The sequence below is a fragment of the Saccostrea echinata genome, unplaced genomic scaffold, assembly GCF_033153115.1.
Source record: "Saccostrea echinata isolate AGI-Se365-2 ecotype Australia unplaced genomic scaffold, CSIRO_AGI_Sech_v1 ptg000030l, whole genome shotgun sequence".
NCBI classification, from domain to species: Eukaryota; Metazoa; Mollusca; class Bivalvia; order Ostreida; family Ostreidae; genus Saccostrea; species Saccostrea echinata.
The window spans coordinates 18,750,596-18,768,520 of record NW_026889779.1 but is presented as its reverse complement, the minus strand read 5'-3'; the positions used below and the strand labels follow the sequence as shown (position 1 = coordinate 18,768,520).

The window sequence follows — 17,925 nt, the reverse complement described above, 5'->3', positions numbered from 1 at the left end:
TTAAAACTGTTTGCTTTTTAAGTAGAATTATTTTTTTCGATTTTTTGTCACGTAAAAATGCTTATAACAACACAGAGTAATTTAAATAAAGTTTAAATACAATTTTCCTTAAATATTTTTGGGTAAATGGTCGAAGATTTAGAATCATATACCAGACCAAAAACTTAACTCCAAATGATACCAATTTAATAATGAAGTAATGTATTAGCAGGAAGGAAAGTGGTGACGATAGGGAACAGTGATCGATATTAAAAAAAATCAAACAATACAAATCCGTGAACAGGGCATAAAACACGGACCCCTGGAAATTCCAGAGATGGGATCAGGTGCCTAGGAGGAGTAAGCCGTCACACCCGCCGTGAATCTATATATTGATCAAGTAGAAGGTATAATCCGTAGTCAAATTGAGTGTAAAAAACAAAGGCCTAACAATTGGAATGAAATGTGACAGTCAAAATACAACCAAATGATACAGTGTAGGTTATATTTGTAAACAAAGACCATAAAATTTACCAAATGCTGACTTAAAAGGAGGTTATTGAAATCCTTGTAAATAAACGTTTCTGTCAGTAGCCTGCTTAGGTTTAAAATTTAATTATGTGCGCCCCTTGTTAACAGACCTAATTTTGTATTCATATGAGGCAGAATTTATTCAAAAACTTCTACACGGGAAGAAAGGACTTGCTGTGGCCTATAACTCGACATTTAGATATATCGACGTCTCACACATCTGTTTCATATTTGGATATCTTACTAGAAAAAGACTTTAATAGTAACATAACAACCAAGCTTTATGATAAATGTGATGACTTCATTTTTCCCCCTTACTTATGTAGCAATATATACCCTTATCATCTGCCTATGGGGTTTTTGTCTCCCAGTTGATTCGAAGCATGCTCTAACAAGGATGAAACAAGGATATCATCAGTCTCGTTTAAAGTCATCATTTCGCAAATTTTATAGTCATTAAGTCAAATGCTGACTCACGTTTTTCATACTAATTGTTAGGCCATTTTTTACACACTGAATTGTCTATGGATTTTTTCCGTGTTTTCCCCCATCATAACAAGGAGCACACGGCGGGTGTGACCGGTTGGCAGGAGATGCTCACTCCTCCATGGAACCTGATCCCACCTCTGATGTATTTGCTCTGCTCCCGATTTGTATTGTCTAAATGGTCTTTGAACTTGAATACCCTTAGTTATCTCCATATTTCATGCAAGCGTTAATGGAATATTACTGCATATATAAGGAGAATTGACGATGGAAAAGCTGACGTTACCTCAATGATCATTCAATTGAGTTGTCAGTTGGCCCTTATTGTATATAGTCAGTAAAGCATCCAAATACAAAACAAATATCATGGAAGACTCTCTGGTGTCTTTTATTTTGAGTTCACTGAGAGATATCGATCGAAATATGTATGGAAGTAACTACATATATTGTTTATTGATAAAATGTCGTCTATATATCTGAATATCGAGTTGAAGGCCACAGCAAGTGTTTTCTTCTTCTCATGTAAAGGTTTTGAATAAATTCTGCTTCATAGGAATATAAAAATAGGTCGGCTAATGAAGGAGCACCGTAATGCCATCGGATTTCAATAGTATATTGGAAGACTGGTCTCCATAAGACTACATCTATAGATGTTGTCAACTCCAGGATCTTTTTTAATATCATCTTCAAAGTACTTGCGTGTCGAATCACAGTGAGTTTTACCAAATACTTTTGCTAATGAGCATTCACAAGAACTGCAAATTTCCAAGTTCCATTTTTATTGAAGTTGTCTACGATATCTTAAAGCCTATAGTTCTTGATTTATCGTGAAGAAATGTTGCATAAAATGTAGAAAAGTCGTACATTTTGATGTTATTGACTTTAGAAAAAGATCGTAATTTTAATTTAAAAAAAAAACTCTTTGGTGTTTCTGAGAATCCACATTTGATATACGCCACCTCTTGAATATGCAGCATATCAGTTGAATGTATTCAGAAATAAATGTTTAAACCCATTTTTACTTTTAAAGTCATGTTTACAAATTTTTATACTAAGATCGAGATGTGGTGAATATTTGGTTTCTCTGTTTGCTTTAATATTTATCTTTAACTCAAACCTTCTAGAAAACGGAATCAATGGTCAGATGGTTTCTAATCATGACTAACAAGTTGCGTCCTTTTCAGAGAGATTGAACTTTTAAATTTCTTTGTCCTTCTCTTTTAGTGTTGGAGAATCATACTCAGCATAGAGCTTTTGCCCTTTTTCTTAAATGTTTCTAATTTCAAAATCAAAGGGAGATAACTAATATCCTTCTATTGGGGAAAATCAGAGAGTATTCCATACTCTTCTAATTGGGAATATGACAGTTCTATGTTATTAGACAAAATTCATGAACCATAGGGGAAAGACCTAAATAGTTCGCTTGTGACTAGCGGTGACATATATTTATCGCAGTTTTGAATATTTTTTTAATCTTATATTTTTATTTATTTATTGTTGTTTTTTTTTTTTAAATTTATTTATTTGTTATTTTATAACCTTGGCCAGGGAAAGTTCGGTTTCTTCTTTATCAATCGCTAAAAAATTGTATAAGTAACTTTTAGACTTATGGCTTTTTTTAATACAGGAAATGGCTCTGCAAAGCATTTAATCAATATAAAATCCAGAACTGTAGTTAATTAAAGGGGGGGGGGGGTCGGAAGAAAAGAACGTAAAGAAATATTTACAATGAATAAATGAATTAAAGAATGACTTTTATTCTCATAACTGACAAAACAGTGTAGAGAAGATATGTAACTACTTCTATAATATTGAGTTATCTTTTCACTTTTTTCATTTTAGATGTGCTTTTTAAAGCTTTATGGTCTTACCTTTTCTCTTGCATTCGCCTGATTCTAAATTATCAATTGAAATTAAAATTGAAAATAGATGGAAAAATTAACCAAGCTTTATGATAAACGTGATGACTCTAACTTTTCAATCGTCAACTTCCCTTACTTATGCAGCAATATACCTTCATCACCTGCACACGGGGTATATATCTTTCAGTTGATTCGATACGCAAAAGCATGCTCTACGTATGTACAATTTCTAAAACGAGGTAAATTATTGACAAATAAATTGATGAAACAAGAATATCAGCTGTCTCGTTTAAAGTCATCATTTCGTAAGTTCTATGGTCGATACAATGACCTTGTCAGCAAATACAATTTATCATTAAGTCAAATGCTAACTGACGTTTTTCATACTAATTGTTAGGGCCATTATTTACACCCTGAATTGTCGACGGATTTTTCCGTTATTTCCCGATCATGACTAGGTGCACACGGCGGGTGTGACCGGTCGGCAGGGTATGCTCACTCCTCCATGGCACCTGATCCCACTTCTGATGTCTGGAGGTCCGTGTTTCCTCTGCTCCTATTTTGTATTGTTTCATTGGACTTTTGAGCTTGAATACTGTTCGTTATCTCCATATATTTCATTCATTCTCGAGTGTAAAAATAGCAATTTACAGTGTAACCTCGGATAAATATATACACATGTACATTAATAATTAAATGTTTATCTAAGCATATATGGAAAAAAAATAACAATACAACGAAACTAAGTGCAAAAGGTTTAGTGTATCTTGATCTCATAAGTCGATTTAAAGGAATGAGGACTTTGACCTTGTTGTTTTTGGACCAGAGATGACGTAAGAAATTTTCTTAATTCTATATTAACGCTTAAACAGGTTGTGTATTAAAACTGTTTTTCTTAAGTTGTGGAATTAAGTATTTTTTGGCTTGTGGGCATTAAAGAGGGCCTTTATGCCTATACAATAAGACACAGGTTTTCCTGCAGACTAAAAGTTTTGAGGAATGATAATATTTTAGAAAAAAAAATATGGGCGAACAAGCTGAGAAAAATGCCTATAGTTCGGCAAATAAGAAAGTGAAAAAAAATCGATTTTCAATTCTAACACAGCTTTCTTTTATATTTCAGTTTACTGTATATTACTTGCAAAATCTCCACAATTTGCAATAATCTCAAAAGTGTTAAAATGTGAATAAAAAGCATGCACACACCAAAGGGCAAAAATGATCATTTTGCCAAACTTTTCAAACTATATGTCTTGGCAAGTGAGTCTTCGCTCCGTTTTCTTTAAAATATGATTAAAGATATACATCTTTGCTTAACAAAAATTTTCTTTAAAAAAAATGGAGTAAGGACAAACTCTACCTTATAAATACACTTTTATGGCACAAAATTCCTATCTTTTCTAGTAATATTTGAAATCCAGTAATTCAAGGATCACATGACGAATAAGATTTAAATCCACTACCTGTTTTGAGTTGTGTGGTGTAGTGATTGATTGATTGATTGTATCTTGTTTTACGCCCCTTTCGAGAATTTTTCACTCATATAGAGATTTCACCATACACCGGTGAAGGGCTTCAAATTTTGACCTTTACTCAGGGCCATTGAGCAGTGAGAGATCTTTATCGTGCCAACGTCTGCAGTGACACGGGGCCTCGGTTTTTAAGGTCTCATCCGAAGGACCCGCAACTTTCACTTCAAAGTGCCGAGCGCATGGCGAAGGAACAGTTGCTACCCATTTTTTATCGACTTAGGTCAGTCGCGGCCGAGATTCGAACTCACGACCTCCCGATCACGGAGCGAGCGCTCGTGTGGTGTAGTGCTGGTCTCCAAGCGAAAGACTAACACTCAGGATTTTTATCGCTTGGATTCAATTCCCAAGATATCCTTTTTTTAACATAAATAAATTTTTCCACAGAATGTTTTGTTTGTTATAATTTCACACCTTTCAATAATAACTTTGTTCTTAATACTTATTTCATGAATTGAATTTGATAATAACACATTTAAAGCTATGCATGTTGCATGCCTTGTTCGCCCATCTCCTTTGTTTTAACTCCAAATAATAACTCTGTAATATATTTGCAACATATTACTGTAATCATAAATGAAAGTTTAACATCAATTTTATCTTAAACTTTTGGACAAGTGTACCAAATTCAAAGCTCCCTAGAGGAGGTAAATGTGTATTTTGACTAGCAGTCTGATTGTCTACAACTTAAAAAGCCTCCTATTTGTAAGTGAACACCTTGGAGACTTATTCAAATGAATTGTTTATCCTGATCAGTGAATGAATAAAAATTTTTGTCTTATCTATTTTAATGCAGAAACGTTTGAGAATCATACCTAGCAAAAAGAGTTTGCGATTCTTAGCATGGGTTTACTAAAATTTCAGAATCATGGAGATTATAAGAATGAAAATCATGTCTGGTCCACAGCTTTGGGAAAACATTAAAAGCTCAGTCGCAAATTCGTAACAAATACGATATGTGCGCCATGATATTTTGTCTTTTACAAAAAGATGCTTATGCTTCGATAGCAATGGGTCACATGAGTGAAACAGGTGATCTGCAAAGACTGAATTTTTCATGCGTAAATATATAATAAAACCAGAGATTTTTATTGAAGTAAACTGGAGGACGGATCTGATCAGGATTAGGTTTGAATAATGCACGTATTGCAGCTTCTGACAAAAGTGGAACATGTTTTCTAGGAATTGTGTATATTGCACTTTATTTTTCTTTTTGCACGTCATTGAGTGAATAATTTTAAATATAATGTATTTTTGATAATTTTCCCATCTGAAGATTTTCCTACCTTTCATCCACGGTTTTACCGTTTGAAGGTAAATATGGAATCGATGCCTATATTTTATCATACATGTAGCAATCAATAACACAGAACTCTAAATCCAACAATATCAGATACTTGTATAGATTTGTGTACTGGAGTACAAACTTTGTGTGAAATAATAAAAATTTTATATAAATTATACGGTCAGGAACCGTGTCATATCTGTATTTCAATTTCCGGAGATTGTAGAAGATGTGAACAGGTGGACAAATATAGTCTGGCTAGTAGTCCCTGAATCAGTTTCAGTTTGGGGCACAACCCAACACAAATTCCTTGACAAAAAATTCGTAAGACTTCAGCATTGAAGTGAAACAAATAAGCAAAGTAAATTATCATTGTTTTTTTCCATAAAATATATATTGGCAAAATTATCGGGAGGGAACCCTCCCTCCCCCCCCCCCCCCCGGTTTCCTACGGGCCTTTTAGTACATCAAGTTTTTGTTTCACCGCCAATAACGACCAATGTATACATTGACCTTTACATTAAATCACAGACAAATCTAACAATAATCTGTCCCCCCACGCTTTCTAACACTCTGAATATTAATAACGTCTTGTTGAACAGTCGGAGATTCCAAGACGACCGATCGGAGCGATACAGTTTCCCGAGGGAATAGTCCGAGTTTAATCAATAGACAATATCTAACATTTGGCTGCAATTGCCTACAAAATGACCAAATCTGGTTACGGGATAATAAAAATTTATAAACCTTGATGCAATGTTTGTTTTTTAAACTGTTGCCTTAACTGGTCCTTGAATATGGTTAGTCTCCTTCTGAGCAGCATAGAATTCCTTGCACACTTTTGAAGATACTATACTACGCTATAACTAAAACTTAAAATATGACGCTAGTTTAAGCGTGTGGACAGGAGCACTCCGTTTCGTAGTGTCGGATAAAGTGATTGCTATTTTGCAGAGCAAATGAAAGAAAATTTACTGTGTTTATAACTGCTGAAAGTAATTTGGATGCGTAATATTTAAGTATAGAAATACTGCAGGATTGCACGTGCTATTGTTCTTTAATTAATATGGACATTTGTTGAAAAACTATATCCAGGACTTCGTGAGAGAGGTTAAAAAAAAAAGAGAGAGAAAAGTCAATGCTTAAATCATGACAGACTCGTATTCAAATTATGCATCGGGTGTTATATATTAATTGAGGTAGCGATTAACTTACACATAACGGAAATGCCATGAAGTTACAGACCGCTTCGTATTTCTGGATTGCCTAGACTTCGATCACCTGGTTGGACTTCATGTTTAAATCGAAATGTGAAAGTACTTTGAGGACGGAAAAATTGTAAAAGGACTTCATCTAAATTAGAAGCTAGAACTCGATGACAAAAAAATTAATTGTAAATGTTGAAAAATCTACGATCAGGGTGCAATCTAATCTGTCTTCCTTATTTCACATCATTTAAGAAAAGACATGCTCGACTTGAATTGTCGAGGATGTATATTTAAAGGGAAATATGAGAATATTTTAGAAGACAATTCGCAAACATTTGCAAATGGACAACATTTAAATCAGAAAATTGCGGGTTAATATTGTAAAACTCTCCGATCAGGGTGCAATCTAACTTTATCCTCGATATTTCAACACCATTTCGGGACATTCTTCCTAAGATGAATAATATCGGTCCTGATTTTGTGAGCAGAACAATAAGTATTTTCATCGCCATTTTCGCCGTCATCATCATTATCGCCACTGTCTTCGGGAACAGTCTGGTGATACTATCAATCCTCACGGACAGACGTCTACACAGGGTAGGTAATATCTTCATTGTCAGCCTCGCTCTCAGTGACGTCCTTGTCGGCATTTGTGTGACCCCCTTTGCGCTGATTTATCAACTCCAGGGGACCTGGAACTTCGGGCCCGTTTTCTGTGAATTCTGGGTTTCTATGGACATCATTTGTTGCACTGCTAGCATCTTGAATCTGTGCATGATCAGCTACGACAGATATAATGCTATAGCGCAACCTCTCCATTACGCACAGTTCAGAACAGTTCGGAGGGTCCTGTTTTTGGTCACTATTGCCTGGGTGTATTCTATAGTCATTGCTTTACCACCCCTTCTCGGATGGAAAACACCGGATCCAAAGTCCCCAGAGTCATGTGCCATTTCTCAAAATGTGGGATACACACTGTATTCTACTATTGGAGCGTTCTATTTACCATTAATCGTAATGTTGTGTTTCTACTGCAAAATATTTCAGGTCACGTGGTTAAGAGGTAAACAGTGGGTGAGGGGTCCAGGAAATAGTTTGATCATTAAATCTATGAACAGGTTTCAAAAGAGACGGAAGTGCTACTCCTATAAAACATGTGGTTTATATTGTAATAAAGGAGAGGAAGGGGAAGGCAAGAACAAGCCTATTGGTAATACAGAAAACGAAAATCAAGGTCAACCGAATGAGACATCAACTGAAATGAAACAGGAAGTACCTGTGACTGATAATAATCAAACTCTTGATCAGCCAAAGATAAAACCAAGACGTCCCATTCTAGTGCGTCAGATTTCTTTTCTTTCTAGCACTGATTCCGGATACACTACCACGTCTGGTGAAGCCTCCATTTCAAGTGACACCACGACAACAAAAGATTATCCAGAACGCATGCCCAGCATTGCAGAGGACGAAATTATTACTGAAGTTGTGGACAAGGAAACAGGGAAGCTTATAAGTCAATGTCGGGGAGGACAGACCATAAAGAATGGAGACGACCTAAACTTTCCAAAAACATCACTGACAACAGGAAATTCAGGCGAAAATCAAGTAAAAAATGTCCTAAAACGTCGCCATTTGAAGCGTCGAGACACGATTTCTCTGCCTCAGGAGCGTCGAGCTGTCCGTACTCTGGGTATCGTGGTGGGGTGCTTTTTGATCTGTTGGCTTCCGTTCTTCATTGTAGCACTGTTAGTGCCTTTATGTCCAGAAGGTGTCTTCCCGGAGTTTGTACAGAGCCTGGTGCTTTTTCTCGGTTACTTTAATTCAGCCTGTAATCCGGTTATTTATACATTCTTCAACAAAGAATTCAGAGCCGCTTTCAAGAAAATTTTATGCTGCAAATTCAGGATTCCCTCCCCCACGTATCTGTAGCTGGGTTTTTCTTTAGCTTTGTATTTTAAATCAAAAAGAACCTAAAGTTAAGGACTTTTTAGCTCATATGAGCTTAGAGCTCAAGTGAGCTTTTCTGATCACATTTTGTCTGGCGTCCGTCTGTCTGTCCGTCTGTAAACTTTTCACATTTTCGACTTTTTCTCAAGAATGCCTGGGCCTATTTTGACCAAACTTGCCACATTCTTGGGTGGGATTCAAGTTTGTTCATATGGAGGGGTACGCCCTTTTTGAGGGGAGATAATTAAGAATTTTTGGCGTCATCTTTTAAAAATCTTCTTCCCAAGAACAAGAAAAGTTGAAACTTAACTGAAACCTTCATTACATAGTGTAGATTCAAATTTATTCAAATTACCGGGTATGACTCCAGGGCTTCCCCCTGGTGTCATAATTTGAATAAATTTGAATCTACACTATGTAATGAAGGTTTCAGTTAAGTTTCAACTTTTAAAGTTAAAGGTGGGGAGACAGTGGGCGGATCAAACTTTTACATAGGAATATATAGGAAAAAACTTTAATATATTTACAAATCTTCTTCTCAAGAACAACAAAGCTATGATTAGTCATATTGATATGGAGGCATCTCCAGGTAGTCAAGTGTAGATTCAGGATTGTTCAAATCATGACCAGGGTAGGGTGGCAAGTGATCAAAGCTTTACATATGAATATATAGGGGAAGAAATCTGCTGCTGAAGAACAGTAGGGCATATTGACTCAGGTGAGCATTGTGTCCAATGGGCCTCTTGTTTTGGTCTTACTTTTTTTTTGACTCAGTGCATATGTGTGATTATACATGCTTTTAAACAATAATTAATCTTAGAGAATGTATACAGAAATGCTGGAATAAATGCCAATATCCTCCATTTTGTTCAGAAAACAGAGTACATGCTAGCCTATCAGATAAATTTATACATCTGATGCACAAATATCAAATATGCTTGACAGAAAATCACCTATATAAGAAAATTACAAAAAAGCATCTCACTTTTCTAAAATCTCTTGATTTCTGTTTCAATGTTTACGTCAATTAAAGAGCCTTGTGTGTCTATACCTGCTTCCTTAAACTTCTACATTATGTGCTCATGGAATTGTTCTGTTTCAGATTAAGTACAAAACCATGTATATTTTAAGTTATTAGCTCAACTTAAATCTGAACAAGTCACAAAATGCTTACATATTCACATAAATTTAATGATAAAATATTTTTTACAGGATAAAGTCTTTGTGTTTTCAATGAAATTCATTTGCATCCTTTTTTTGTTATTCCATGAACCATTAGGCACAACGAGCAGGCTACTAAAATTTTTACATGATATATTATTTCTTTTGCAAAAATGAAGTATTGAATGCAGTAAAAATAAAGCTTTCACAACTATTGACCTCAAGTATCTAATCCAAGAGGAGATATTGTCTGACCACTATACACTTCAAAACAATCTCCATAAATACTGACTACCACTCCCATTGTTAAATCTTCATAAATATTGACTGCCCTTCCCATGGCTAAATCTACTGTTGAGGTTCTGTGATTTCTTGATAATAGACTTCCTTTGTGCTTCATCAAATCTGTTCGCTTGAAGGTCAAGGTCACGATCAAAAGGTCGTCGTTCTTTAGGTTTGTTTTCCTCCTCTTTCTGTTCAATGAAAAAGAAAAAATTTTATAAATTTTCACTGAATTAAATCCAACATTTTTATATGCTTCATATGGACTTTGTTTATAATTCTAAACTTTTTTTTAAAAGAAAGATCAAATCCTTCAGCTATAAGTTTTAATTCTAGACATTAAGTCATCATAAATTCCACAAAATAGATTCATTTTTCTTCCTTTCAACATACAATGTTCTTATACCAGGGATGGGGTAATCGTAATCGAGTAATCGTAATCGATTGTAATGATGACTTTTTATCAAGTAATCGACAGTAATCTGTAATGGAAGAGATTTTCGATTACTTGTAATCGTAATTTAATCGATTACAGCTAAAATTTTCAATATAATTATAATTACTTTTTCGATTACTTTCGATTACTTTATACACAAATGGATGTTATAATGGAGAATTATTTCGAGTCAGTCACACATAAATATCAAATATAAACCACCTAGTGTAATGTTTAGATTTCCTTACTTTTATTATCATACGTTTAATAATGTTCTCAATAAAATTTGCATTATAGACCTACTGGTCTAGTACTTAATAATTCAGAAGTGTATTTCAACCATTTATTAATAGAATATACAGATTTTTCGTGTGCATTTTACATTTGACCCACTGTCCTCTTGCTTCATGTCCTTTTTCATATTTAAGATGTTGAAAAACTTTGTCTTGTAATAGAAAATTATAAACAGCAAAAACAGATTTAAGTGCTGTATTAAATATAAATTATTTGGTAAATAAACTACATTGTACTCGAAAAAAAAAAGAATATGGAAATACTTATTCATATCTGAAAATGTTTAAACAATTTCAAACTTGTGTTTTAGTAACTTTAAAATTTGCAAAATCATTCTCATGATTTCATTCAAAATTGTAAGGTTGTTTTTATATCAGTGAGAGGTTGTAAGTGACTGTAAGAGAGGGAGTGTGTCACTGTGTTTGCTTATCTTAATTCGCTAATTAATTGACTGAGACATCCCTGATTGGCAGATAATGAGGTGTAAACTGTGAACTACCTAGTGTTTAACTTTCATTCCATTGAAGACAAACAATATTATTAAAACAATTAATAGCTCTCAAAACACTTATTTCAAAATAGAATGAAATTGTGCTATTAATTTAATTACTTAAAGACACATTTAATTTACATGTTTATTACTAAGAGTTATAATTTACTAATTTTTTGAAAAAGACACGTACAGGAATGTTTAATGTGTACTGTCAACATACGGGCAGCCTAAATACTTCTAATGAAGTAATTCACAATAAAATATCAAATAATTTTTGCAACAAGTCAATAAATATGGAGGTTCAGATCCAAGGTTGAAAGGAATAATTAATATCTAGGCATATTTTATTGTAGGAATCATGTCTCCACTTTCCATGGTAGAGAATCCCTCATTTGGGCATTTAGTGAGAATGTTAGCCAGAATAAAACCTTAAAAGAATCTGCACTGAAACTGCAGGAACACATTCAAACTTCAGTGGATAACATCAAAATTTAGTGATTTACCATTAAATATTACTTTGATATTTGAAGAGATAAAAACTTTGAAGTAATCGATTATTAATCGATTACATCTTCCAAAATAATCCATTACAATCGATTACAGGACAAAAATGAGTGTAATCGATTAATAATCGATTACACAAAATTCCTCTAAGTAATCGATTATTAATCGATTACATTTTTCAGTAATCGTGCCCATCCCTGTCTTATACATTTGTGTCTTTGTGGAGCAAGGTTTAAACACACAACACTGGACTCCTGCTTTACACTACAAATTAACCTGTTACAAATTCTCTTACCATTTTCTTTTTCATTTTCTTCTGGTGCATGTCAAGCAATGATTCAGTGCCACGATTTTTCTGGAATCAAAAAATAAATCTTAGTTAATCATACACTTAATCATAAAGCAATCTCTTCAGAATGACTGACCTAAACAAGATTACATCAGTTAATTGCTACAAAGCTCCAAGTTTCTTATTTACTAGAAAATACAGAATAGTCTCCTGAGTCTAATAGTTTAAATGGTATCCTGTGACACCTTACTGTATTACTTAATGAGAAATCTGTTATTTGTCAGACATTGTACAGTAAAACACGTTCATAGTGAACATACTTAGAATGAATTGATGCTTATAGCAAAGTGACTTTCATTCCCTGTGTCTTTAAAATATTTTGTGAACTTATTGGATATAACAAATTACATTTATAACAAAGCAAAATTGTTCATCCCTACCACTTCATTATAAGCGTGTTTTACTGTACTTGTATTACAATAAGTGAAATCTAATTATCTGAGACTACTTACATTAAATTTGTCCACCTCTGACTTGATCTGTTGATCTCTGCTGCTGGAAGCTGCCTCATTGTGAGATCGTTTTCTGTTTCCTTTATTCCCCTCCTGAAATAAATTTATAGATATTACAATGTTTTTCTTTCAGAAAGCAAAAGTGATAATGATTATCCTATTTAACTTTGAACCTACTTCTTCATTACATTTCTGCTACAATTTATTTTCGTATGCTAGAAAATCCTCTTTTTCAATGGGTTCAGGCTCTTACTGAATTTTTTTTTAAAACAAATTGTTTTAGATGGTAAAAAGAACCTATAATGATGAATTACCAACTGATATGTCATCTATAAGTTCGACCACTTAAAATCAATGAATTAAAAACATAACCTTCAGACTGACAAAATAAAACACCTTTGCCTGAAGTAAGGTTAAATTCAAGTTGAACTAAGATCAATTTAACAGTTAAACCAACATGATATGCACCATCTTCTCTTTGTTGTTAAAATTTACTATGAAAGTAAATCTGACATTAACAGTCCATTCCATTGTGAAAAAATGTAATATTACAATATTCCATAATAAAGTGTAAATAAGAGTTATTTCCCCTTTTGTAAAATGAATTCTGCATCTAACTACACAGCAGGGACAGTATTATCACTTACAGTACTGTATAAATAAGAAGTTGACTAGATACCTAAGGGGTATCATGTGTCTTATATATGCTTTAGATGTAGCATTATAAAAGATTATCAGCTGAATAATCATTAGTGTATTAGCTAAACTATGAAAGAACCATGATGGTTGAAGGACAGGGAAACAAGACCAGTATCACGTCACTCACCCTCACAATATCAGGGTAAATTTACTATGAAAGTAAATCTGACATTAACAGTCCATTCCATTGTGAAAAAATGTAATATTACAATATTCCATAATAAAGTGTAAATAAGAGTTATTTCCCCTTTTGTAAAATGAATTCTGCATCTAACTACACAGCAGGGACAGTATTATCACTTACAGTACTGTATAAATAAGAAGTTGACTAGATACCTAAGGGGTATCATGTGTCTTATATATGCTTTAGATGTAGCATTATACAAGATTATCAGCTGAATAATCATTAGTGTATTAGCTAAACTATGAAAGAACCATGATGGTTGAAGGACAGGGAAACAAGACCAGTATCACGTCACTCACCCTCACAATATCAGGGGTCCGTTGGTCTAACGTGTTGACTCAGGACCCCTGACGTTGTGAGGATGCAGCAGCAGGTCACTGGGTCATCTTTAAACTACACAGGAATGTTATTACCAATCCCACAAAAACTTCTGTCTGTGAGATACTGACATCCAAAGTGTGCACTAAAAATAAGCAAAATTTTTGTACTATTTCTTAGCCTGCACCTTGAAAATAATTAAACCAGAAGTCTGAAGTTTGGAATCGCATTGTTTTCTTAATAAAGGTTAATCATTTGTAAGGCTTAATCTAATATTTGTACTACATTATCTAGATTATGGTTTTTCATAATACAGACATTTTCCATACATGTAATATATTAAAATTGTAACATCTTGACAGTGTATATTACAGTTTTTCATCATGAACTGGACTAATAAACTTATGTCACCAGACCTTCTCTTTTCTAGCTCTGTCTGCTGGGCTGTCTGTCCACATTGACCGGTCACTCATGTCTGGCCCAGCGTTTGCACGAAACGTTCGAGCGGTCAATCCAATATTCTGGCCAAGACAGTCTGGTAGCTCGGTCATCCACGACTCTCGTTTGGGCTGGCTCTCTGGCTCATTCTACATAAATGGTTTTAAATTATCAAATCTATGAATTTGTAATGCAGTTTTATTATATGTTTACAACCTAAAGTAAGTCTAATCCAATTGAAAATTGCTTTAAATTAAATGGCATATTTATAAAGAATAAAACATGAAAGACAATTTACTTTTCCATCCAAGTGATCTCTCATTTTCTGAGCCCTCCTTTCAAACTCTGCAGAGAAACTGGTCTGAGAATTTCCTGCAGTCATTTCAGTAGGAAGGGGTCCAATGAGATCACTGTCATCATCATCTTCTTCCCCTTCTCTTGATGAAGAGGACTGGGTGTTCCTTTGTAAATGAGGGGGTAGGGAGGGACCAATCACATTATCATCTTTTGTCGCACTGAATGAACTTTGATCACTAGGTAAACATGGACCAATGGAATCAGTTCTAGAATCATTGTCATCAGAACACTTGAATTTAGCAGATAAATGTGGAGGAAGTGATGGACCAATAGTTGACAAACTTTCAGGTGACTTTGATTGAGATATTGAGTGTGTGTCCTTTTTTGCATTAGAACTTTGTGATTGGGTGTGAGATGATTTGAGATGTGATGGCAATAACGGACCAATGCAGGGGGCTTCTTCATCTGATGATGAACCTGCGGGCTGTCCTCCGAAGTTTGGGGGAAGCTGCGGTCCTATCCCATGTCTGCTCTCACTGTTAGATTTCTGTTTAGTTTCTTCTTTTCTTGAATTAGTGAATCCTGAAAATTAATCCAAACTTTACACTGTAATGAAAGCCAATTTCTATTTAAATGTTTGGAAATCATATTTATTATTTCAAAATTATTTTTCTTTTAAGCTCTTTTTAAACTATTTATTTGCATTCCCTGCGTAAACAAAACACATTTCATAGTCACAATTCTAGAAAACACTACAGCTGGAAAAATATATTAAAGAATAAAACATCCGATGATTGATGCACGGTGGTTGCATTGAAAGTAAACACGCAGAAATTCGCACAAAAGAAAAAAGTTACCCGGTGGAAGTGCTGGACCGAAGCATTCATCATCAGACATTATTTTTAGGACTCTAATCAACTTATTTGATAATCTGTTTTATGGAATCGTCCATCTTGTGTTACATTCCGAAACTCGTCCGACAAACACAAGTTCATTGGACCAAATGCACCAATTTCATCCAATCAAAATTAAGTAAAGTTTAGAATTCTTCTGAATCATACAGATGTTTGAAATAGTGAAAAAGCAAACAATGAACAAAAAGCTAGGTTTAACACGGATTGCATTGCACATGTGAATGCAACGTTTGTAAACAGTCACACTAGACGTTAGAAATGCCCAAAAATAAGGGTGGGGGAGGTGGTGGAAAAGGCGCCAAAGGTGGCGGTGGTGATGACGATTCCACAAAGAAACAGGCCAAGGGTGGCAACTCCGTAAAGGTGAAATTTTTTTGTTAATTCCGGCAGTGTCTATATGCACGACCGTCGTGTACTTACTTTTTCATCGGCTATTCGCACGACCGTCGTGTATATAATTTTTCAGTGACTATTTGCACGACCGTCGTGTATATAATTTTTCAGTGACTATTTGCACGACCGTCATGTATATAATTTTTCAGTGACTATTTGCACGACCGTCGTGTATTGTATTTATTAATCAGCTGACCTATTCGCACGACCATTATGTTTTTATTTCATTCGTTGTTTCGTCCCCAGTTAAGTTCGGCACGCACTGGTTTAAGCCTAAAAGCATTTTCGTAAGAAAACATCAGAAAAGCTTTCTTTCATAATGTTTATTTAAATAGATATGTAGATCTAGTTGATATTTTAAACACTAATGAAAAATAATCAAAGACAACCTGTCAAAATCTTTAAATTTATTCTTTTCAGTAAGACAAAAATACTTGTAAAAATCTAATTTATTTCATATGCCCTAGCTCTGTTGAAAATGAAAATATGTTATATATGCTAAAGTGACATATAGGTCCAATGGGCACCGGTCGTTGTAAACCCTCGTATTTGTATATATTCACATGTCACTATAACCATAACAGAATATCTACTATAAATAACTATTTTGGTAGGCTTGTGGTTTTACCCCATCCACCTCAAACCAAATCTCAAAAAAAGCCATAGTGCATTGGCATTGATAGGCGTTTTTGCCTACTCTAGGAGTGATTTCTTAAATACACCTTTAACCAAAATTTTGTCATACAACCTTAGTTTATACATGTAATCTCAAATTAACAATAATGATATTTATAAGTTAATAGTTCCCCTATATAATAATTTTAAAAATCATCAAGTTTGTATGGAGTATATAGTAAATATTGAGGTATCTACCTAAACAATGACAAACTGTTGACAAAGACCATGCACTCTTAATCAGGAAAACAACACTTGAATAATTTTGTGTATTATGGCACTTTATTTTGGTTAAAGGTGGTCTTAATTCATGTTGAAAATGGTGGAAATTTATATATATTCAATTCTTCATCTCATATTATTTTAAGATTTGGCAATCTTTCTTAAATTCATCTATTCAATTTCAATGACTTCGTGGCGCAGTGATATGATTGCTGAAATATGTAAATGTGGTGAATCCGAGTGCGAGCTCAAGATTTTTCCAGTTGTGCTCTTTTATTTAATTTTTTTCTTTGTGTATTTTTTCTACGTTTTCTTTACTATGTTTTAAAATAAACATAATTTCAGAAAGTCATAATATACACGTTACACTTTGAAAGTATCTCGGTAAGATAGTTCTAAACTATTTCATTAAATTTTGCATAGTTACTTGTTTTATTTTTATTGATTTTTGAAATCTTTTGACCCAAAATTAGAGTAATGAACATGTAAAATGATTGTTATATGACATACATGTACTTGCAACTATGAAAATGTAACACTTGTACACAATTGATATTACATTGGTTGATCTTGAATTGAAAAAGAAAAGCTTATTAATAAATAGGGTCATTTCTTTATAAATACTTGAATTGGCCCTGTTGTCGGTAAGACAGCTATGGCTCTTTGCTTCCCTGCCCACGTTCAATTTTTTTATTTTTCTGTAATTAATTTGGTCATCAATATTGGGCCGAAATATGCATTGGCAGATCCAGAATACAACATATGTGTGAGTACACTGTGTGGGTTGAGGGCAAAAAAGGCTATATAGGAGGATAATGTTACTTTTAACTCCTCCTCCCTCCTATCTTCGCTAGCCAAGTGTGAAAGTTAGTGTCTAACCCTGGTGATCTTTAAGAGCCGGTGTTGAGTGATCATCCCCCTTTCCAATTTTTTTTAGGTTTCTAATCTTCATTATTTTTTTTTTAAAGATTTGTTTTTTTATGGCTA

The 17,925-nt window shown here is 34.1% G+C and overlaps 3 protein-coding genes across 3 annotated transcripts in view; 2 read left to right on the top strand and 1 right to left on the bottom strand.

The window, feature by feature from the left end:
* Positions 1-7,336: 7,336 nt before the first annotated feature.
* On the top strand, positions 7,337-8,809 carry LOC133196490 (5-hydroxytryptamine receptor 1A-like). The gene has a single exon (XM_061332375.1). It carries the CDS (start codon positions 7,337-7,339, stop codon positions 8,807-8,809), a length of 1,473 nt encoding a protein of 490 aa, XP_061188359.1.
* A 1,188-nt stretch (positions 8,810-9,997) lies between these two features.
* Positions 9,998-15,735, bottom strand: LOC133197470 (GPALPP motifs-containing protein 1-like). Its single transcript, XM_061333529.1, has 6 exons — positions 15,592-15,735; positions 14,736-15,316; positions 14,416-14,586; positions 12,799-12,891; positions 12,293-12,352; positions 9,998-10,461 (listed from the first exon to the last, which is right to left on the bottom strand). The coding sequence occupies exons 1-6, from the start codon at positions 15,629-15,631 to the stop codon at positions 10,303-10,305; spliced, it is 1,104 nt and encodes a 367-aa protein (XP_061189513.1). The 5' UTR covers positions 15,632-15,735; the 3' UTR covers positions 9,998-10,302.
* Positions 15,736-15,837: 102 nt separating this feature from the next.
* Positions 15,838-17,925, top strand: part of LOC133197471 (peptidyl-prolyl cis-trans isomerase NIMA-interacting 4-like) — a 32,144-nt gene continuing 30,056 nt past the window's right edge. Inside the window, exon 1 of the mRNA XM_061333530.1 lies at positions 15,838-16,011. Coding sequence (XP_061189514.1) covers positions 15,907-16,011 — 105 coding nt within the window. The 5' untranslated portion in view covers positions 15,838-15,906. The remainder of the gene's footprint in view (positions 16,012-17,925) is intronic.